We start from the raw sequence: 24163 nt of genomic DNA, 5'->3' as shown, positions 1-24163 counted from the left end.
GGATGGGGAGGACAAATGCACAGGCAAGATGATATGCTAATTACACTGTCTTATTTGATGGTTCTAATTAAATCCCACTACCCCAGCACTTCAAGTAGAAGAGTGGCTGTTTGTATATATATATATATAAGTACACACACATCTATGAAAATTTGAAAGGAAGGACAAATTCAGGCAGAGGAGCTAAAAACAAGCGTTTCTCTGTGAAGTACCTGCTACAAACTGCAGCAATCTTCTGTTGCAGGTGTTCATTCCCAAAACTGCAACCTGCCTGTCTCTACGATTCTTTTTCCTTTTTAAGAAAGTAACTATCAATTCTAGTATTCATTACTTCTTAAGTATACTTGCAACCTGGACTGGCAGATGAAATTCAACGTTGATCAGTGTTATTCACTAACTATTAAACAAACAATACTTGAGTCACATACTGTGCAACAGGCATTACTGCCGAAGAAACACTCCTGAGCCCACAACCCCTGTGTTGTTACACTGCCATTAAAATGGACGTTTCTGTCACATTCTTGAAAGAGCCTGGTTTTGCAACATTTATACCTATAGGTCCCTGCTGCAAGAAAAAAACCCAACCGGGTTGTGTTGGCAAAGCCTGCTTATTCAAAAACCATCTGAGAAGGTCCAATGAAAGTTGTGAGTGTCTGTCCGTACGATCACCTGGCTGCCAGCGGACGCTGCCAACACAACCGTACTTTTCACACAGCCCCGAAGCGGCGGAGGCCACGCTGGCCCCTCCGTGCTGGCCCTGGGCAGAGCTTTGCCTCGGCAAGCACCAGCTGCTGCTCCCAGTAGCAGGAAATGAGCCCATCGCAGGGAAAGGCTGAGGGCCCCAAGCAACGTTTGACAGAAACCTCTCTTTACACTTCCAGGGGTTATAGGCTTTCCTTGATGCATTTTTAAGGCTTCCCTATGGTAACAGTCCTCTCGTAATCTTACGGCCTGTCTTTGATGGTGATTTAAATTAGAAATACAGTTTAACAATCAAACTGAGTTTGGTAAACAAGTGATGTGCAATAGTAAACCGAGCAAATAGCATTATCCAAGGTGTAACTAGGACCTCCCTTAGAAAATGGTTACTCAGTACAAAGATTCATTTAAGGAAGCAGAAATTACTAAAAAATTCTAAACCTCCAAGCACTCTGGTCTTCCTACACACAAAGAGAAATAACACAGCTTCAGTATCGCTGCCGTACCTTGGTGTTTAGTTGAAGTGATAATAATCCATCCCTTCCTTCAAGTTCAGCGTGTTCAGGTTTGTTTCAAATGCTCCACCTGTCAAATCCTGTGAGGGAAGAAAAAGAGAATTAGAGCAACCAGACAACCTCACTTCAGGTTGTAACAGGTTTTTGGTAATTTGGTTCTCTGAACCACAGAAGAAAGTCCCATTGCAGAACTAAACATAAATAAACCACAGCTCAGAAATGTTTCCATTCAAAAATGAAGTGTATGTTGACAACTTAGTGTTGTCAAAATAGGTTGGGGGTGTGTGTGTGATGTTGGACAACTCATTCTCCTGCTGCTGTATAGAACACAAGGGCTACACTAAGCACAGCTCTCTCTGCAGAGAGCCGCTAGCTCGCCCTCTGCACCTTTTGTTTTCAAAGGTGGGCGTTTTCAGAGAATGGACCAAGGGAATGAGTTTGACAAAACTGTGATTTTTGTAGATTTTGAACAACAATTAGCCTGGCTGATGAAACAAACCTTTCAAGCAACTGAAATATTTTTGCATAGTTAAAGGTGTTTCCTTTGAGCCCTAGTTGTGTTATCTGAACAGGAGCCTGGTAGGTTTGCTCCATGAGCAGTCTTGCAGGGCAGTGATGTCATTAAGAAAACATGCCAACTTCAGTGTTTCCGAGCTTTTCTACTTTTACTTCCTGGAGTCCTTCATTCTACTGATCTTTGGGAATGTCACAAAAAAAAAAAAACAACCCACCAAAGGAATTAAAGCTGACAGTACTACAGGAGGTAAGTAAAGAGATCACGAGTGTTCTTTTGGTTTGCCCAGAGCAGCAATACTGAAGTTTTAACAATGCACAACGGTACCGCAGGTGTTTAGGACAGGAAGGTACAAAACCAGAGTCCAGATGAAACTGTGGAATTAAAGGAGGTGGAACGCTAGATTTTGGCTAGAATAATTGGCTCCAAAAAAATTGCTCTGGGATCTGTAATGAGCCTGAGCTCAGAAAGGAAGGGTTCTGTCCCATGTGGAGGTCTGTACATCCCACTTCCCAGCTCGCCTTGGACCCGTCAGCTGAACTGCTTACAGACATGCTCCTAGTAGCGGGGTGTGGCTTGGAAGCCTTCCACTCCAGGCACGCAGCCATCTCAATCAACAGGGAGTCTAACAACAAAACAAGCTGACCCATCTCCTCCAAACCTCTCCATTGTTTCTGCTGCCTGAATGAATACAGGAAAGGAAACACTGCATGCGTACGCTTCGGACCTCTCGCCCACACCAGCACGCCGTGCCTCACGATCACAGGGTAACTCCCCTTCCTCCCGTACGATTCTCGTCTATCTGCCATGTTCTTCTACTTTCACTGGCAATGCCAAAAAATACAAAGATGACGTAATCTGATCCGGAACTTCAACAAAACCACTAGTCATAAAATTCATAATTCAGCTCTGACGTTTACTAACCATATTAAAAAAAAAAAAAAGCTAATAATTTGGAGAAGGGCAAGAAAGGGCCCATGGCACTGGGCATTGTAAGCAAGGGCTCCACTTACCTACGGTAACCAATTTCTTATCTGAGCGATAAGGCCTCGATTGTGAAAGATGTTGAGTACCTTTTTTTTTTTTTTTTTAACTTCCTGAAATCAGGAATACTTGATGGTATTTAATACTCTGAAGGACTGGGGCCCAGTTTTGCAATTCAGTTAAGATCCCAAACTGTCACTGGTCCATCTGCAAAACTTGCCACTCACATCAACAGGGAATTCTACTCGGAAATGCAGGCCTTGATTACAACCTTTAGCCTCCACTGATGATTTCATAAACCCAGGATTTCCCAAGTTCGCACATAGGGTACAAAGCAGTTGCATTTAGCTTGGTGAAAAATCAACCTGCTCTAAAGAAGGGTTTTAGAAAGAAGAAAAAAGGCGCGAGGTGACAGAACAAGGCAGGGTTTTACAATAACTGTTCTCACAGTAAATTTACCAAAAACTTTATACAATCAAACTAGCTTAATTACCGAGACAGAAAAATAAAAATCCCTTTCATTTCAAGCACTTGGAATCCATGCCAAAACAGGGCACAGTACATGATTTCTAAGCCTTTTTTTTACCTCAAAGTGAGAGAAAATACAGAGCGCAAACCCTTAGGTGAAGTGGTGCTGCAGGCTGCTACACAGTTTTGACAAGCTGAAGTCACAATTTTATTCTCTTCACCAAAACCTTACACATGCGCACGCACACACACAGAGCACACACACACACACACAGAGCACAGGATTTCAGCTACAGCCCTTTATGACTCCATTTTAAAATGTAAACTGAGCAAAGATCACATAGGATGCCTGCTTTTTTAAAAATTATTTCATATGGTAACAAAGCAATACCAATGCTAGCAAGGGAGGAACTGCCTGAAAAAATAAGCAAGCAAACACTGCTCCCAGTATGTGGCCAGCAGAGTCATTTCTTGCAAAGAACCCACTTAATAAACACATCTAATCTTCAAAATTACCCTCTCAGAGCTGCATATAAACATTCAGGTTTTGTCTGTATTAAAACTAAAAATAATCCCCTACCCTGAACAGCAAAATAAATGACAATAAGGCCCCAGGACACCTCCTTCTTCAGAAAGTTGGTGATGATTCTATGAACTTGTGCTGATAAATAATAAAGCTAAATTTGGAAGTGTGGGATGTGTAGGAATTTGTTAATGACTTTTGTTTAAGAAATTAGTCAAGAGGATCTGCAGCTAATTCTGCCTTACATCAACTTCCAACATTTCCACGCAGCATGGATCGAGGTTGTAGCTGTTGCACTGACAGCTGTCTACACAAGAAATGTCCATAGGTTCGCTGGGCTTTCTGTATGTTTGCTTGCTGTGTGACCTCAAACACGGAGCTGGGTAAAGTTGCTTGCCCTAAATAATTTGAAAATACAGCGCATTTGTAACCTCTCAAACAGGAGTTTTGTTTTGCCCCCACAGTATGCACAAGGATAGCACCCTTTTTGCAGAAGAATTTTATGTCTCCAATGTAGTCTTTCACATCAGCCTAGGACTTGTAACAGCAACATTTTTTGCGCAGTTTTTTTGCGCAGTTTGATAGATCTGGGTGAATAGCATCAGAGGCACAGCAATAACTATTGCAAAAAAGACAACATTGACGCAGTCTTTATATTTTACGTACTTATCCCCTATCCTACTTTTTCCTATGCTCCCACTTTCAAAAAGCATGTTGGAAGAAGAAATGTAAAAAGGTGATTAAAGAAAAGCAAGTGGCAAGTTTTGTTTTTAACTGTTCTTCACGTGTGGGCTGCACAGAGAGCAAGGCAAACTCAACCTATAAATACAGCAAAGACTAACCCTCCGCATGATACTTGGCCTGCACAATATCAACACAGATGAATGAAAAAGTACAATACCCTGCTCTTCTCAACCCATTTAGAAACCATTTCCTTTAGCGGTCAGGTCCAGAAGCTTGAAAGCTGCTGCAGGCAGGATACCTGAATATTTTAAACCACAGACATTTATCAACTCTCTTTTGTTTTGGTAGAAGATTACTTTCCATGACAAAACAACTACTGAAAACTGTGGCTATTTCAGTCCACCCACAACCTTGCAAGTAGTGAGAGGGGGATTTCATGGATTCTGACAGCCTCCACCAAGACTCCTAACAGTAATAAAACACAGCAAGTACGACAACGGCTGAAAGAGGTTGCTAAAAACAATTCCTTATGATTGGCTCCAAAACCCAATGGTAGAGAAAAGGAGGGTCCAGCAGACTTGGTTCTGGAGCGGGACTCAGAGCACTGCTGCTTGCTTCCCGAGACCCTCCGATTCCTTTTCTCTCTCCGCTGGATTTTGCACTTCCAACACTTTGACACAGATATATTTACATTTTTTATTTCTTTCTTACATTGGCTGTGGGTTCTCAGGTGATAATAGGGTATTAGGCACACTAACAGAAAAAATTGGTTCCAGTTCTTCATTATTATTTTATTTTTCTAACAACCTCATTCTCTGTCTTCATAATATTAAAATAATAATATGGTATAATGACATAAGTGTACTGTGAGGTTCATATTATTAACAGGTATCAGTACGTTTAAAATCTGTAGAAAGGTAAGCTCCATTACGGACTTTCACTGTGGTGTTACACAAGTTTATTATCAGCAACTGTTCTTCTCTGGGCACTATTTTGTTTTCCCAGTGTATAACGCTGCTGGAGCTCCACACACATTGATCTTTATTTACCTCTGCACTAGGGGGGTCTTGCCATCGGCTCTTTTAACGCCAACTTTCACAGTAGCCAACTGTGAAAAGGAGTAAGGAGGTAACTGGCCCGCACTTTCTAGAGATTTGGCTCCATACAAATGGCTATCGACTTTCCTAAATTCTCCTGAAAAGTGAGCTGCTTCAAAGACAGATTTTAGAAGCAACTTTACAAACTGAAACTGTTTCAAGTACGTCAAATTGTATTTCTAAAAAAAATACTGCGTATTACATAAACGATAGTGTGGCCTAGAGGGTTCTGTGATCAGCAAGTAGAAAACGCTCAGTGGCCATGAGTGGAAAAATACACTGAGATCACAACTGAAGTCACGGACCAGAGTTTTCAGGCAAGATGTTGTATAATAGTCTCATTGTAAGGGCTTCACAAATTAAATGTGCTTTATAACAGGTTGCACAGATGTTTTGTCTAGGGACTTCCACCCACCATTATATGTAGTATGAAAAATTAAATTAGTTGTAATATTACTAGCTCTTCCAAGAGTTTATCAACCAACAGTACATGATAATGCCCTAAGGTACTTTCATTCTGGCTTTACAACTCATAGTTATGATCTCAGAGTTGGTCGTAAAGTTGGGAGTGCTAAGTTAAAAGCAGACTGTACCAGATGAGATGAGGTTCAGCTGATCGATCTTTGAACAGATCTAGCACAGCGTTAGAAGGTCGGCACTTATATGTAGTTACAGGTTTTAGTTACTGTTAGAGACTTCTTCACTAGCGTTTGCAACTAGAATGTATTTGCTATTTTGCTTTAAAACTTCTGTGTTATCCCATACACTGTGCTTTGCTATTTTAAATATAACAGCAAAATAACTGCTGGTTATCATCTTCTAGTTCTGTTATTAGGTCAATTAAACCAGTTGAAATAACAAAGTTACCACAGTCAGGCAAAGAAGAGGCTTCAGACTTGGCAGTGCCAAACAAAACAGCTTTTAAGGTCCAATTTAAAAAACAAAGCCTTTGCTGTACATAGAGCTGCAAAATATTAGGAGCAATCGAGGCCAGGTCGCTGACTGTATATGCTCATTTGTGTATATAGCGTTGTTGGACAAGAAAGTAAAATAGATCCAAGCTCCCTTACGGAAGCTATGCCTTTTATTATTCTTAATACTGCAGTACCTAATACTGCTGTTTTAAATCCCTGAAATAGTGTGCACAATCAATATCATGACAAAGGCCACTAAAAGCTTCTGGGAAAAGGTACTCACAGTAAACAAATTCATTTTCATAAGGAGCAAATACTGGTTTTGCACATAAAGCTAAGGCTAAAGATGGTACTCACCAGCTTCACGCAGATAATGAAAGGTGGAGTTGCATCCCTGAAGTGGCATATAGGAATTTTTGGTTTTGGTCTCTCCTGCAGGAAAAAGCAGACGACTTCAGCAGAGAGGCACACAGGCTTACCTGTTAGCTTAGTTTTAGGAGCTGCTAAACACTAAAAGGGGAAAAAATTATTTTGAGACCTCATGCTACATAGTCCAGCTGGTCACACGCTTCCACTCATTATTTTACCAGTCATTTCAAGTACCCCTTATTTTCTTACCATCATCTTTCAATACGTTTGTGTTTTTCTTTGAACGAAGTTACACGTTACACCAGATCTGAATGAAGAGCTTTCTGCTGTTGAAAGGAGAAGTCTCACTCCTCTCCTCCACTGCTTCTTCCTTACCTCCAAGCTCTACTTTTAGCCCTTTCCCAAACAATTCCCTCTTTGATCTGATTGCGAGGTATGCTGCTTTAATAGCCTACCCCATTAAAAATATATTCTTTCTTTTTTTGGCAGGTTAATTTTCTGCCACTTTCGTGAGCTGCATCAGCTTCCTGTGCCATCAGAGAAGCATCAGAGCAGGCACAATAGCAGACACAAAGGAGAATCTTTCTCTCTCAGTGGGAGCTGTTTAAATGGCTTACGCCCAACTGGGACTTCACCATGGATCCACGCTGTAGAATTTTCTAAGGATTCACAACAGGTTGCAGTACAATCTTTACCACCGATCTGAGAGGATGGGTTTGTCGTAGGAAGAGAAATGCACAGGATCTGTAAGAATTATGCTGCCAGTATTACTGCACTGGTAGTTAGCGAGTCCTCAGTATTCCAGGTCAAAATCCTGAACTCCGATTGCTTTCATGGAGCTGAAAGCACCCATTAGCTTCCCAGTATAGAACTTGATTTTACAGTTACTCTCGTCTAACCACAAGCTCTATCCAAGGAGGTGCCCCTCCTCTCCCTCTACCCCTGCCTCAGTCCTACTCCCATCAGATACAAGGATCATGCAACCTCAGGGTAATTTGATTCACAAGATAACTTGCTGGAAAACTTTTCATTTTGAGGGTTCCTTTTCTGCCAGATCAGCTAACTGAATCAAGTCATCCTTTAGCCGCAAGATTGCTAGACCCATCATAAACAAAGCATTAGGAGTGTGTGGCTGAGGCCAGGGAGCGAAGTCAGACCACCCCTGCAGTTAGCCTGGCTAAGCTGTAACGTCAAACTGCGCTCTCAGAAGACTGCGCTCACAGGATCCCATCCAATGCCCAGTGAAACTATGAACTGTCTTTTCACCAACTGTTGCAGGGACTGAATCTGGATGAAACTTTACTCCAGGTCTTGAGCTAATTGCTATCATGAAATTAATACTGCAACAAATTGGTTTTTTCTTATATGGTTTGTTTACTGCCATCCAAATATCATGCTTCATTATCTAGGGAACAAAATGTTCCTGCCTACAATTCTAGGCTCCCAAGGAACCTATCAAAGTTTTATTCAGAGAGAGTGTAACTATAATATACAGATAGGTTACAATTAATCACAGAAGCTTTCTTTATTTTAATAGATATTTGACTTTTATCCATCATGAGCCAAATTCTACTCCCCCCCCCGAAAGAAAAAAAAAAAAAAAAAAAAAAAAATCAACCTGTCCCTGAAGGCTCTGTTTTACCCCATCATCAGAATTCTTTTAGAGTATATATATATTTTTGTCTTTCTAAACTGCCTTCAGTGAGTGTGAGGTCCATAGTTCTGGCTCCATAGTTTGCACTCCAGTATCAATCCTCAGCTGTCCAGTCTTCCGTCACAGCCTCCTTACCAAAATGAGCTGCTATACAAGATTTTCAATCAGTGATGTATTCTTTCATCACATTTCCCAGAACACTTCCAGGTCACAATAAAGAATGTAAGAGTACTTGTAACTAACCTCAGATTCTTCGTAAGTGTAGAATCCTTTTGATATTTTCTTTTCATCAACATCACAAAATGCAGTTACCTGGCAAAACAGAAGCAGAGCATTTCAATACCATTCTTTGCTACCAGCAGGTATTTCACCTGCAGTGTATCTACGTAAGTCATGCTACAGGCACGTGAATGAACACAGGAATAGGGCAATGCACCCTGGTCCTCCTACGGAGCTTAAAAATTTAGTAAATCCTTTCTAGGTGTATCTTAAAGAGATGGGCAAATTTTGCAGTTGTCCATGAGCACATTACATTTTTACGAACATGAGAACAGGTGATCCAAGCTACTGACTGCGTACGAGAACAGCTATGAGATCATCAACTTCATCCTCAGCGACAGGCTCAGTAAACTAAAACCAGAGGCTGGCCGCCTCATTTTGGCACTTCCATTGAACACCTGAGATTAGATAATACAAACCTTCCTCTTTCTGCCCACCCAAGCATATAATCTACCACCAGATACCTCAGTACAGCAGTGCTGCACTACTGCCTTGGATGCTGCAGTAATACCAGCCTCAGCTCTAGGTCATAACACACCAAGTTTGGGAATTCCTATGGTTTTGGACTTTGTATTTTTCAACTGAAAAGTTCAGCAGATTTAGTGTTTAAACACATATAATTACTGCTTCATTTTGGTTATTCTTACCATAGTTATGGAAGCATTATTTGCAGCCTTAGTTGCCAAATATTTCAGATGGTTTTTTATTTGCATTCCTCATAAATATGCAGGCAGAATAAATGCCTGCCATCCAAAATACACAGTGGCCTAATTTTTGAACCATTAGGTTGCCAGTAACATTTCGGAAGACTTTTTAAAATAAACATGGCTATGTTTTCCTCTGACTTCCATTGGATCTATTCATATTATCTACACAGAACTCTTACACTGAAGCAGAACAGTTAATATAGTTAAGGTCTTGCAGCAATCAATTATTCTGGTGAAAGCTGGATAGCACTTTTCCTATCTTCTTAACTGTTGCATTAAAAATTGATTAACAACACTTACTGCTGAGAAAATTTGAAAAGCCAAACAGCTGTTTATTAATTTATTAAGTTAGAGAAGGCTGCAAAAGGCTGGCTTGCTTTCTGTGTCTACAAATCTCTCTCACATTTTCTTTCTGTGATTAAGATCATTTTCTTTTACCTAACATGACCTTGCTCTGTTTGTGCAGAGGAAAACACTGACACAAGAGCATTGGTGTCACAGTGCTGAACTTTTGCATTCTTTATTGCTACTTTACTCCTGACGCAGAACGGCACCTTTACAGCCCAAGGGCAAAACTGTAGAGGAACAGAACCGTGTTACATGGGTTTGCAGGCAATGGCCAGGTAGAGCTCCATTCTCTTGCAACATAAAAGGTCTTTCTACATCAAAAATACTTTGGAGATATTTCCACTATCCAATGGAACAGTTTTCTATGCAAATCCTTAAATGCCATAATATCAGTTCTTCCATTAAACATTAATGGAAAGAGAATACAAACAAAAATATCAAGGGACTACAAATACGGCTAAACACCACCACCATACAAAGTCAATGTGGAAAATACAGCTAATAAACTGGAGGGGGTGGGCAGGGATGACTAAGAACCAGGATCTTTCTTAGGCTTTCTTTTTTCTCTTAAACCGAAGTTAATACACTTCACAGCCCCGGCCCTATCCATGACCACTTTAATGCTTTATTGTAGTTGAAAAATCAGATGGTGTGGACTGAGCACAGTAAACTACATTCCAAGATTTCCTCTACCCATCTTATTTATATGTGTACATACACATACACACACAGAAGTATATAAATATGTATATATATGAAGGGAAGCAAGTAGAAGCCACTGTGGAAAGAGATTACTTAGCTGTATGCTTTTCATTCTGTGTTAACCACCTTTTAAATTCTCCAACATTCTGCAAGTCTCAGTTCCACCATTAACGTTTTACGGTCCTAGACGCTGTGATCATTATAAACAAAATTTAGCAGGATATGTCCTCAATGTCAACCCAACAGAGCTCTGGGAATAAATACAGTCCAATACATTGACTTCTCTTCCAATGACTGAAGCTATTTTTTCAGCTGCTTATACTCCTATAGATTTTAAAAACCAAAACAAACACCAAAAACTTTTGAGATAAGGTAAAGTCAAATTCTGTCTACACTTTAATGTCAGTAACTGAGAATTCAGCTGTAAGATCTGTGCTGGAGAGTATCACACTGTTCATCTTCAGCAGGTTATGATACAGTTAACAGAAACCCCTGACTCGTGCATAGATTTCTTCTTTACGTGAATGGTGTTAAAGAACCAAAGCTAGCTCTTCTATCACTAAGTTACCAATAATCATAATACTTCCTTTCATCCTGTGCCATAACTCATACTACCATGTGTAGAAAATTCTGCAAACTGCCTTTGCCATACTAATGACCCAGCCGCCAGACGATCTCACACGTGAAACTTCTGGTAACAGCAGCTGTGTGGAAAAAAAAAACTTGACAGGTAAGTCTGTGACAAATTTCCCTTGAAAGATATGGAAATGACTCAAACCTTTTTTTTGAGTTACCGCTAAGGTATCTCCATGTATAATTTTCAATGGATTCTGCCAGCTTAAATCTGACATTTACAGTATTGTAAAACAGGTCAGACTTGAATAGGCAATTTTTCTGCCAGACTGTACACCATGTGGGTGGGCAAAATGTAAGTCAACTATTTTTCTGACACACACTATTTATTTTCCAATTAAAGAAAATCTATGTCTGGAGTCTAAATACGGGACTTAACACACAGTTGTTTATCCTATAAAGAGAACTCAAGGCATCAGGTTTAAATGAGCTATTTACTTTATAGTATTAGGATAAACCCAGAGTTACCTATTTATTTTCCTGCATTAATGGGCTTCTTTCTTGTATCTTTTATGAAGACCATCTATCCATGCATGAACTACTGTCTCCCAGGGAGGAACCTATGAATTATAAAGCTATAAAGCAGTCTCAAGTTGTGGTTTGGTTCTCCCCCCCTCTGTCCAGCAAAATGGCTCTTTTGCAATGCCTCTGACAATACGACAACATTGAAGCCTACAGAGTCCTCAGATCACACTTCAGTTTTAAGAAAATACAGAAATGATTACATATTTTTGTTTTGAACATCACTTGTATGAAAATCTGCACAATTCCAAAACAAAGACTGCTATTTCTCTCAGCTAAAAACTGGAAGACAGCTAGGTATCTGTTATATACAAGCTACAAAATTGCTGTAAGTAATTTTTATAAATACAGATTGCAGCATACATTAACAATGGTGTAAGGGGAAAAGGAGAAATAAGTTTTCTCCCTCATAAGAGAAAGTTTATATGGCTCAAAAGATAAGATATTTACTCAAAAAAAATCTCTGCTAGGGGAAGACACATTTGAAGAAGATAAAAGCACTTCTCTGGCTGGTTCTTTTTAATAAACACAGCAGCTGTGGGAAGGGACACACAGGCTGGGGCTACCAGACCTCCCTGGGGTAAAAGGAGATTAACGGGCAGCAGATTAACCCTACTCCAAACGTACAACCTAAGCAGTCAGTAAGAGTCGGCTTGGGGTGCGATGGTAATTACCTAGCTTTTTGAGCTGTGCTACTATTAAACAAGAATTAATAGTTTTTTTCATACTTGACTGTTTACTGCCTTGTTGGCTACTGCACAGGATGTTTCCTTACACTTCCCATTCCACTTAGATTTCCTAATGGAAAATATGAAAGATTTCATCAGCCTAATAATGTCCTTTTATGGTGAATGATCTTCATAGGATTTTATTTTCTTACTTTCACCTGTGGTCTGCTTTAAGGTCTGTAACAATCACTTACAGAAAGCAACAAATTCTCAAAATCTGTTCTAGATGGAAGGATATGAGAGGCAAGTTTTACAAGGGAGAGTGAATAATTTAGTAAAGCATGACAGAAAAAATGGACAACCCTTTTAATAAATGGTCACTTGCACATCGTCTCCTCTCCCTCCTCATTACAACAATTGGTCTCATAAAATTTATCTTTAAAGACGACAAACCTGCAAACTCTCTACAAAATCCTATAGGAGCAGATCTTCCCTATTGCATTCTCTTCACATCTTATGCAATCCTTCATCCATTTTAAACTTCTAGTGACCCTGTTGATTCTTCTATTTATAATTCTTTCATTCAAACTTACATAAAGCCTTGGAAACATGTTAATATACAACTCTGCAAAAGTTAAATCCATTTTGGCCATTCATGTCAAAACAAAGTCACTGAAAGCATTATAATGCAAGTTTAAATAGATACAGTTAATGACAAACAGAACAAGAGACATGCAGAGGCACAAACATCTTCCAGTACGCTGCAAGCAGAACCATGACAATAGCAAGGAACTCTCCATCACAACTCGAGTGGTTTTCAGTATCAGGGTGCTGCTTTTGTTGTACTTCTTTAGCATTACAGCCATGACAGAAGCTGTGGGTAGCTTTAAACTCCAAGCATGCATTTCATGACTCCCATTTAAAGACATTATTCCATTAAAGACAGCAGCATCGTCCCTCTTTGCACATACACGTAACAAAGCTACTCAAGAGAATTTTAATACCAGAATCCAGCATGCAAAATAAGCTTCTAGATATTGTACATCCCAAATTTCCCTTATTACATACAACTGCCTTTACACGTAATGGCATGGGAACTAGTTGCAAGTGTCTCATTTCTCTAGATCAGCCAACTAGATTAATTATCCCAGTACCTTTTCAAGCATTCATGCCTCGGTACTGACAAAATGGACATTGCAAAAAGCACAGCTTCCCAAATGGAATCAGCAAGGAGATCTCCTTGCCATATTTCAGCATGAAGTATTCACTACAGTCCAAAGAGAAGCCTCTCTTTTACCCCACATCATTTTAGGATGCTTTATACCTAGATTTAACTGAAGCTTTCACATGTCATCTCCTTGTTCTGTAGGCTCTCTTTTAACTTGCTTTCACGTTGTCATTCTATCTTCGGCTCCACAGACAAGGTGGGTGTAATATTCTTCCCTTTATTTATGTTTCTTTGCTTTTACATGTCCCTGCTTCAGTCTCTCATACTCCCATTCATACACTGTAGAGTAGTCAAAATGCTACACAACTTTAACATTTCTTGCTTTTGTGAGTGAGCTGAAGGATCATAGTTGAAGTACATGGTTTAGTGCTGTTGCTCTTATAAAAAGGTGAGAAACCAACAGATGATTTTAAATGGTTAATGAGCTCGGAAAAAGGGTGTACAGAATACTTTGTTGAAGCTTTCGAGTTTGCCACTGGCGGATAGGGTTGTCATAGAGAAACTTCATAGGCTTGCTGTGTACTAGTACTGTTTCCGTGCCACTAATTAGCTGATGCTTATTTTGTCCTTTTCCCCTGCTTTTCTGTTAAGCTACTTGAGCACTATTTTCAGCTATCGGAAATGACACAAAATATTAATGCTGAAGTTCTCCTTTTAGCTAAAGTTTGATGGAGAATAAAAGAGCAGACAAGACAGCTCAGAAACCCTCCAGGCATATGTAGCATCCCAAAAACATTTGGTTTCCATCTCCAACTGCAAATTATAGACAAGACGGATGTGTTTTAAACAAAAAAAGGTCTGTTCGACTTCATTCTTGCAGAAATGCTAATACTGAACCACTGTCAACTGCGTGAATCAAGAAGGAGACAGCCAGGAAATAGAATTTCCCTAAGAATACTGAGATCCTGGTAATTAATTCATAAAAAACCCTACTAGTTGAATAATTTTTTCCTTGTGTTGCTGTTTAGTAAAAATACTAAGCCTTGGATTTTTGCCTGAACTCTTTGGAGAGCAAGCATTATTTTAATATTCACCATACAGATGTCTAAAGAAAAAGAGAGGATATTGCTTAGGTGTCCTTTTCTCTTTTAACACAGCCATAATTCAAATTCAGACTGTCTTCCAAACAGACTAAAGTAATAATTTGTGAGTATAAACATACACAGACTGCTGCTTCCTGGAATTGCCAGAATTTTGTTTTCTAAGAAACAATGCTGTTCAGCATGCAACATACTTACACTTCTCAAACATCCTGCAAAAAACCTAGCCAGTATAAGAAATGCAATCCCTTTGTTTATCAGGTTCTAAAAATAGTAAGAAACATTCTTTTTTGAAAAAGATGTTTTCTTACATGCCCTAAGCTTGACAGTTCAAACTACTTATAATTCTCTTCCTGAAGATTTAGAAGAGTTTAGTGTTTTTTTCACAATTACAAAATAATACAAGCTGTATGTAATAGGTTGGGGCGGAGGGGTATTATTTATTCTCGGAGTATATGTCCCAAATTTTCTACAGGTACTTCGTGCCAATTTAGAAAACCACCCTGCTGTGACTCCACATTCCAGCCGAAATCAGTATCATGACACCTAATGAAATTCTGAATCTCAATAAAAGGATGCAGCAACAGTGAAACAGAGCATCGGTGAAATTTTCAAGAGTCTACACTGACTTACTGTATAAAAACAACCAAAATTAAATTTAGACAGTTAGATTATACAGCTTACTTTGGCAATTTTACCTGCTTTTCAAAGGGTATTAGTCCTTTTAAGATCACTGTTTTACACAACTGGACTTTCAGAGGAGAAACTGGTAATTGTATTGATGTAATACATCATATTTTGTCTTAAGAGGCTTTTGGAATTGTATTTTAAACGTGTCTATTTTACATAATTGATGAATTCATATCCCAGGGCCTCCATTTACAAGACAATACTAGATTCTAGTTGTAGATTCAAAATGATACTGAATCTCTTAGTGTTCTCATAATTAACAGAATACATGAAAGCTTCAATCTTGTTAAGGTACTCTTTAAAGGGTTAGACAGAAAAAGTATTTTATTTTTAGGGCTGGAAAGGACAAAGCAACAACTCTTTACAACCTTTGTTCATATGGGATTTCAGAGTCTTTGGCAAGACTTGAAGATTAGTCACAAAATACCTGAAGGAGTTTTGAGGAAAAGTATAACACGGAGTTTAACCAGCCTCCTTTTACTGTTATTAATTTAGAATAAAATGAAAACTGCCATGAACTACCTACTGCAAATTTTATGAATCTATTTCCTGAAACTCCAGTAGCATAATCCTTTGATTAGCACTTGGAGAAGTGAGATGCTTTAACTACTTCTACAGCCTTTGCCAATGACTTACAATGAAACAGGAGGATATTTAAGCTTAAGTTCTGACTGAGATGGATAGACTTGGGATCTCATTTTTGGAAAAGCTAGGAAGTTACAAGGGCAATCATAATGAGCCTGAACAACTACACAAAAATAGTGCTTTATTCACTACAGATCACACTAGTTGCATCAGAAATAAGCTATCTAAAAGTTAGGCCTCTACTCTCACTTAGGTTGATACAAGTCAGTTTCTGAAGCTATTTATCTTTGATGGTTATTGAAAAAACCTCTGAATACTTCAGATAACATGTCAGACATAGTGGATAAATTCCGATTACTCTATATTAAGTACTAAGGATCAGACTGTGACTGCATTTTAGCAGTAGTTTTCTGTAGTACATTTGCAAAATGAGTCATACTTGGCACGTGCGATTGCATCTGGCATGTAAGCTTGCTAAATGTGTCTGGTATAGTATCCAGTAATTAATGGGTTAATGCTCATTGCAATATTTCAATATCAAACTAAATTGTAACCTTGACAGAAGCAAAATAGTATCATGGCCTGCAACACTGCCAAAGCAAACGTTATGTAAAGGTCAGCTGGAAAGAACGTCAAGATCCAGTTAATTAGAACCACACTGTCAGTGCTAGCATACCGGGGAATGAAGGTTGTTCCTTACTGAAGGAGAGGTAAGCTTTGGTTCTTTGGCAGAAAAATGGCAAAACCCCACAAATATTATTTTTCTCTTGCCTTTTTTATCATCTGCAGTGACATCTTCAAATTATCATTGTGTTTCCTGAACAGGATGTGAAGTCCTGAATGAGTCACCTATAGAAGTAGGTGGCAAATGTAACCCAAAGCTAGAGAGGTGTTCTATCTTAATACCAATCTCCATTTTGGCTTGGCACAGAAAAAGCTAGAAAATAAAACAAAATCAGAAAAAAACAACACCTAAGATAGTGAGACACTGCTACAAAACCAACATAGTCTATTTTTTCCGTAACATCTCAAAAATCTACCAGACAAGCTGCCATCTCTTTCTTTAGAACTTATTTTCTAATTCTCTTAATTTTACAGACAGAAAAGTGCAATGGTTGCTAGTAAGTTAGTGGAATTCATAAAGTGCTCTGCAAAATACCAACAAAAGAGAACATTTTCATAAACCCCCCCAAAGTCATGTGCACACCGCACTGCATGACCAAGATAACTCAATGTATTTAATGGACCGTTCCTACCTCTTTGAATGAAGTAACTGATTGGAGACACATAGCATTTAATCTTCTTTCTTCATACAGTTCACCCACTGCCACATGATGGCAATGGAAGAGGGATGGCATTGGAATATCAAGCAGGAAATTCAGGTTCAATTCTTGTGTTGTATATTTACTGTATGAATGTCTCCCATGTCTATTCAGTAATTTCAACAAATTTCTTCTGTCTTTTTTTATACGTGTGTGGTCTGAAGGCCACAACATTAATCAGATTTATAATATATTTATCATTTTGTCTTCCCATCCATATTTTCAAGAAAAGAAAACACATTTGGTAATAAAATGAATGTTCTGTGGCTCTTGATAAGAAACAGCCATTTGACATTAGCCCTAAAGCCTTTATCTAACAAAAAGTTATTACACAAGAGAAAATGCTATAAAAGTGAGGTATTTAAACTCTCAGACAAAACTCTCCTGAGAAATATCTGCCATTGCCAAATATAAGTAACCTCCACATTTTCAGTTGACTGTAAACTGAATTAGATGGTCATGTACAATAGTTTCTACTTGCCTGTTCACCCTGCACCCCACCTCTGTTTTTAAACAATCATGCTTTTCAAAAGGGAGTCACAATACAGCTACTCCTCATAATGCAAACCAGTTGATCAGCATCCTACAGGGACATGTCCAGTATCCACTTAGGAACTGGGCAAGTATTATACACGTATGAATAATCCTGGACAAGGTAGTCCAGTATTATACCATCCAAATAAAGAGTTACTCTACTCACTTTGGGTACCTGGCTACTACATGGTTAGTTACACAGCAGCAGGCCATAAACAGTTATATAGCATGTCTAACCTATTACTATTCTTAGTCACCAGCAAGCAGGAATATGGGTGCACATGTTGCACTACATACACACCATACGCTTTAAATAAAGTAATACAGCATTTAAAAGAAAAAATACATTATGCAGAATATTGAGAATTTCCCCAATTTATATTAATCATCAACTCGTACTTTAGGGACAAAATATCTTATGAGAATTTTGCTACATTATGTTGGAAGAAGCAAGGAGGCATATGAGAGAGAAGAAAGTGGTTTTGTACAGATGTTACCCACTCTTACTAGGTCACCTTTTTCCGATTAGCTGGTAACAAGCTTCTGTAGAGCTTCTTGCCTTGCTTGCCAGCATTCCAAATGGTGAATGATGTCCAGGAGCTCAGGACTCTGTCTTCAAGAAACTTGACTCGATGATTCCAGATGGTTCCCCTGAAGAGTTAGAAAAAGGGTGGATTTTGACTCCTGAAACTTTTAGCATTATTATATACCTATACGCATATGTACATACTCACATACACATAAATCTGACCAAACTGATTCACATATGATAAAAAAAAAAACCAAAACACACCACACCAAAACATTATACTAGAAATTTCCGAGGGAAATGTAAACTGTTGCCAGAAAAAAAGAAATCCTGTGGAAGTTCTCAGACAAAAATCATTAGGATAGATTTGAAGCTGTAGCTAAACCACTATTATTTTCAAGAACCCTAATAGAAGATCACAAGAAGATGAAAACTTGTGGCTATGGTAATCAAATTCAATACTGACAATTCCAACTGCCCACCAATCCACTGCTGGCCCACACCCCTGCTCACCGTATGAACTGCTCTATAACCCTGCAGTGCATATAGGCAAACTGTCTCCTAAATCCAAGATGACTTCTTCAGGTTCCATCTGCCCGTGCATTCATTCTCCTTTGTCAGTGCGAAGTTGAAATCTCACAAATTCAGTACTCCCATCAACCCAAATATACAGCCCAATGTGACAATGAAAGTCCATTTATATTGTATCCAGCTCAAGTCTTCAGCAAGTCAGTTTTCAAAGCTCTGAACCAGCAGACACCAGTACAGCACCAAATAATCACTGAACTGCAAAGTCACACGCAACACAAACTACTGTCTGCTACACACAATTTACACTTATGAATGTGCACACACACACGCTTTAGACCAAATAAGAGTGATTTAATTTTCAAGGTTCCAAAGTATCACTCAGCAGTGACATGAATGTGACTGTGCCTTTATTTGAAGACAAGTTTTATAAGAAACAGCATTTCTTGAAACAAAGAACAGTGGAAATTCTTCTTCCTTTTTTTTTTTTTTTTTTTTTTTTTTTAAGTGGTATGCCTCATAAAAGTTCTTACAATGTGCTTTAGAAAAAAAAAAACAAGCTGGCAGATGTCTGTGTTCAATTACACCTTTATGTCTTCATGTTTGTAATAAATTCCACAATATAACTTAAGCCAAGAGGTTGAGGTAAACAACTGTGAGACTAACACCAAGTGATGAACCACATGGCTTTGGAACCAGTAACAAGGGAACACCTAACATCTTTAAATACCGAAGACCTGTTGAAATCTTCAACAAGTTCAAGATAGGTTCTCAGAAACAGAAGACAACTTCGAGGAAATCATTTGTGCATGGATCATTCCTGCCAACTGTCAAATTCACTTTGACAGCTACATGCACCTGTGTGCACATTTCCTATTCCTTTCAATCAGGTATGCTTTTAAAACAGCAATTCCCACCCTACAATGTAATATTTACAACTACATCATTCACAATGATTTAAAGAAAACTGCCTGCCATTAAGAACACCCGTTTTACACCCAGGGTTCATTTAATATTCATTAACTAGGAACCTATCTCACACTTAATAAACAGTTTTCTAAACACAATAAATTGATTTCCTCAATTTATGGCTGATGGATGAATCTTCCTAGTCTACATCTCTTGAACAAGGCATCTTGAGTTGAAAATTTCTTTCACAGGAAATTCTGATAAACACCTGTCTTTCCTTTCTGAAAGCATTTCTTTGAATATCTTTTTCCATTTGCTTTATCATGACAGAACACAATACACTTTATAACAATTGTTACAACTTGTTCTACAGTTTGCAATACATCTTGTGATCCAAGAAATTAGACACTGAAATTAATTAAAGCATTAACAGAAAAAAACCCCTAGTAATTTTCCTGTGAGATCCTAAAGCTGCCTATAGTTTTCTTTGTCTTGGGAAGCACATATTTTTTCCTATCAATATACCTTCTTCACAGCTCAACTTTGAGCCCCACAGTCTTTTGACTATATCAAGTTGGTATGAAATTTAAACACCAAAATACTCAAGATGTTATTTCTTCAGCTTCAAATAAGGCTTCTGATTCATGAGTCAGCACAGGTTACCATGAATCCATTCAAGTTTCCTTGACGTTAAGGACCTAAACTGCCCAGGTGGGCAGACAGTCAGGAACAGGAGCTTCTACAGCTCTGCTGTTGTCAGTCATTCTCATCAATGAATCACTCTGCTCTGTCTCCTAGTTGCAGTTGTGATTATCCATAAGCCTGTATGCGTTACACCAATTTTGGTTCTGTTACAAAACTGTAAAATACATGAGTATGATCACTAGAGATGTCTGATGATCTGGAATTACACTAACATCTGACTTCTATGAAACGTTTTCAAATTTCTCCTTTTTTGTAAAGGATTATCAAATTCCACAAAGTCCTGTAACAGATACAAATTTACTATTCCAAATTATTCTTATGAAGCATACTTCTGAAGTGCAAATATAACATTTGAGGTTATTGAGGTTAATAGGTAACCTAATTTGTTCCAAAAAATTTGTTAGCAAACATTTCTAGTATTTTAATTATAGGAATTTTGTGTTTTCATTTGCATCGTTCCTTCACAGCCCTGAGTTATGGTTTGAAAAACATGCGACCCTCATAGTACTAAGACATATGGATTCTTGCTGGATTATTAGTTAGCTCCAGAGAGCCCACTTCACTTCAGCGTGTGATTTTTGAGCAGGGCCAAATCCTGCTTAGCACTTCATCATTGATTGTGGTGTGATAACTTGGAAAGAACACAAATAAATGTACCCCAGAAGAACAGCTACTCCATATAAAAGTTCCACACTGTTTTGAAGACTATGGCTGTGCACCAGCACTTCAACTAATGGAGGAAAAAAAAAAAATAAAATCTTGGATCTGATTGCAAATCTCTTCTAATGCAACCTCTGCTGCAAAGCTTTAGCCACTGCTGGCATCTTTTGACACTTGCCTTTTTCCATGTTCATCAGAACATACTATATTCCCAGAAGGAAAGTTAAAGGAAAGAAATATGAAGGTCAAGTATTTTTCCAGGATCACTTTACTAGGAATTTTAGAGCTTCTGCTAGCTTCTAAAAAGGAAGATTATTGCTTTACATGTAAATGGAAAGGTTTTAAAACTGATTTTACTTTGAAATGTGACTTCAGAAGGCTAACACTGTATTACATTCCAGAGGTACTTCAGAATCTGTTCTGTTGACTTGAGCGACACTGGCAAGTTTCTTTTCCACTTGAGTTTGCAAAGTTAAGAAAGCTAAGGAAAAAAGAAACCACCTTACAAGGCATAAAAACAATTATCAACTACTAGTTGTAGGGCAAACACTGGAATCTATGTCCAGGCACACAGAAAATATTTCTAATTGTCACAGAGATGCCCCAGTACCTTCAGTATTGGCTGCTTCCAGACATTATGCATTTGCAGTCTAGGTGATGGGTGCCTATATTCCACAGAAGTCCCTATAGGGGAAAAATTCAAGCAGACTAAATCTTGTTGGTAATCACCCACAAAGATTTCAGACTGAAGCAGATCTACTGACCCAACCTTATCTATGAATGCTATGTTGAGAAATACAAGTGAGGAAAGTAAGGGAATTGCACTCAGAAATAAAAGGATATGAAAGTTATTAAACTCCAAATTAATTGGATCACTGTTCAAATACAAGAATGTTGTCAGGCAGCTTCATTTAAGCACCAATAAATGGCCTTCTTAAATACGTATTTTGGGTTGTGAAAATGAAGCCAATAGACCCAAGCACTTGCAATTTTTTCCTTACATCACTCTGAGGCATTCTGATGAAAATGTTCACAGAAAAGTATTTTAAAAATCACATCCCTAGATTGTGTGTGCCCTTTTTAATGAAAATTTTAAGTTATATCGAACACTTTGCAGTCTTGAGTTAACCTTGAAATACTTTTAACAGTGCAAGCCGAGATCATCAGATAAATACAGAATTGAGGGGAGAATTTGTGACTAAGCTTTAGGGTGACAACCACGGACTTAATCTTTGTGAAAACTTGCTCTGCACAAACAATGTATCTCACGTGTTGAAGCAAAAGGTAACTTAGAGAGTGTTAGAAGAGAGAGTTTCAGTTATCCCCTTCAGGTTTCAGGTTCACCTAATTTGCCACATTTTTTGATGTTTCCAGAATAGATAACTGGGATTCCTGCCTTGAGGGATAAGGGAATGCCATTTTCCCATCCTTTAAGAAAGCGCCAGTGCAGGTGCAACGGACGGAACTGTAGCAACGTGCAAAGGATGATGAAAGAAAATGCCTGAAACGATCTAGAAGTTGTCCAAACCACTACTCGGAGACGATTCTCACAGCAATTTTCAGATTTTGCATTATTACATATTCATAGCCACCAGCAAAAACTAGGCAGTATTATTACTCTGCATCATCCCAGACCAAGGCTGCTTTTCCTACCCATGTCAGAAAGGATTAACGCAAGCTGTTTCCCAGTAGCCTTTAGTATCATTTCCTAGCCTGTATTCAGTTAACAAGATTTTCCTCAGCCAGAAGGTGGGATACAAATTCTTCTGACTACGGAAGTTTGTTCCCACATCCTAACACTCCTCCTTGACTCAAATTCTTGAAGTACATTATTTTTCCCATTTCTTTTATTTTCTTGTCACTTCTTTACTTTACCAAAGAAATGTTAGAAGTATACATTTTCCTACTTGGAAAATCATTCTCCAGGCTTACATAATTTTCCTAAGATCTCACTTGCCATGGCCCCTCAATACTCATCAGTTATGTGGCCTGGAAGGAAGAAGAGGAGCCAAAATTCTGCAGGAGTGAAACGAGGGTATTCATGCAGCGGGTGAGAATGACTACGAAGTGGTTTCCTCAGTCCCAAGTAGTTATTACCATCCCATCCACCCAAGTAATATAACAATGGAGCTCTGTTAAAATGTGTGGTGACCCACTGACTGAATACAGGAGTCAAGAAACATCTGCTCTACTCCTATTTTGAAATGAAAGATAATGTGGCAATAAAAGCTATATGATTTAATGTCTGAGCTGAGTTAAACCTCGCCATATTGTTTGACTGCCTTTCCCCTCCTTCCCCCAGTGAGGCTACATAAGTGAATCAACAGAGCAAAGACAGACGTACAAGTACTTGTGAAATGCACAAATACAAGTTCAATGTCCTAAACAGTACTGGAATTTTAGGCATTGATTACCATCCACAGTAATATTGTAAATCTAAAACTCTGACCTTTTCTATATACGCTGGTCCCACATGCTACTCAGGTAACACCAGACAGGAAGAGGAGCTATTCCAGTGAAGGGCCTCTTCCACTGGTTTTTTATTCATGGCAGGATAAGAGAGTTCTATATTATAGGTGAATCTCACCTAATAGATAATCCAGAGATGGAAGAACAGAGAACTTTTTCATCATAGCGAGAGTGGAAAGAACAGATTCTTTATAGCTAGTTTTGCACGCAGAATTCAAGGTCCTTGCAATCCACAGGAAATTCAGAAATGAATCCCATTTGAACCTTGACCATACTGGTGAATAAACTGATTTTTTTGTTGTTGTTATTGTTCTGTTGAACTTCTTGTGAACTTATTAATTGCTGGGCTATATCGTCCCACTGAGTTATTACATTTACACTGTTAATAGGTTCTATTAATGTCTGAGTTCATCTTCAGGTCATGGGTCATTAACTGAAGCATGGTTTGCATTGTGGCCTATTTTTCATGAAAGGCTTATTAAGAAAGACAGAGACTATCAATGTTAATGCCATTTACTTTTCAAGAATCTAATGAGGTCATTAGTTTCCATGTTTAATTGAAGTGCCAAACGCAAGCATAGAAGATAAAAATGCAGTTGACCTCATCTTTATTTCAGTTGTACAGGAATATGTTATGCTATTCCTCTCTCCTGCCTATTTTTGGATGCATATGTTTTTGCAGGA

The 24163-nt window shown here is 38.5% G+C and overlaps 1 protein-coding gene across 1 annotated transcript in view; it reads right to left on the bottom strand.

Annotated features, from left to right (window-relative positions):
* Positions 1-1213: 1213 nt before the first annotated feature.
* Positions 1214-24163, bottom strand: part of B3GNTL1 (UDP-GlcNAc:betaGal beta-1,3-N-acetylglucosaminyltransferase-like 1) — a gene marked incomplete at its 5' end in the record, with an annotated part of 26875 nt that continues 3925 nt past the window's right edge. Inside the window, 4 exons of the mRNA XM_009695623.1 lie at positions 1214-1294; positions 6756-6830; positions 8665-8733; positions 18195-18330. Coding sequence (XP_009693925.1) covers positions 1214-1294; positions 6756-6830; positions 8665-8733; positions 18195-18330 — 361 coding nt within the window. The remainder of the gene's footprint in view (positions 1295-6755; positions 6831-8664; positions 8734-18194; positions 18331-24163) is intronic.

This window comes from Cariama cristata, unplaced genomic scaffold (assembly GCF_000690535.1).
Source record: "Cariama cristata isolate BGI_N322 unplaced genomic scaffold, ASM69053v1 scaffold10232, whole genome shotgun sequence".
Taxonomy (NCBI): domain Eukaryota; kingdom Metazoa; phylum Chordata; class Aves; order Cariamiformes; family Cariamidae; genus Cariama; species Cariama cristata.
The sequence above is the reverse complement of the archived record's forward strand: the minus strand, read 5'-3'. Positions and strand labels throughout refer to the sequence as shown.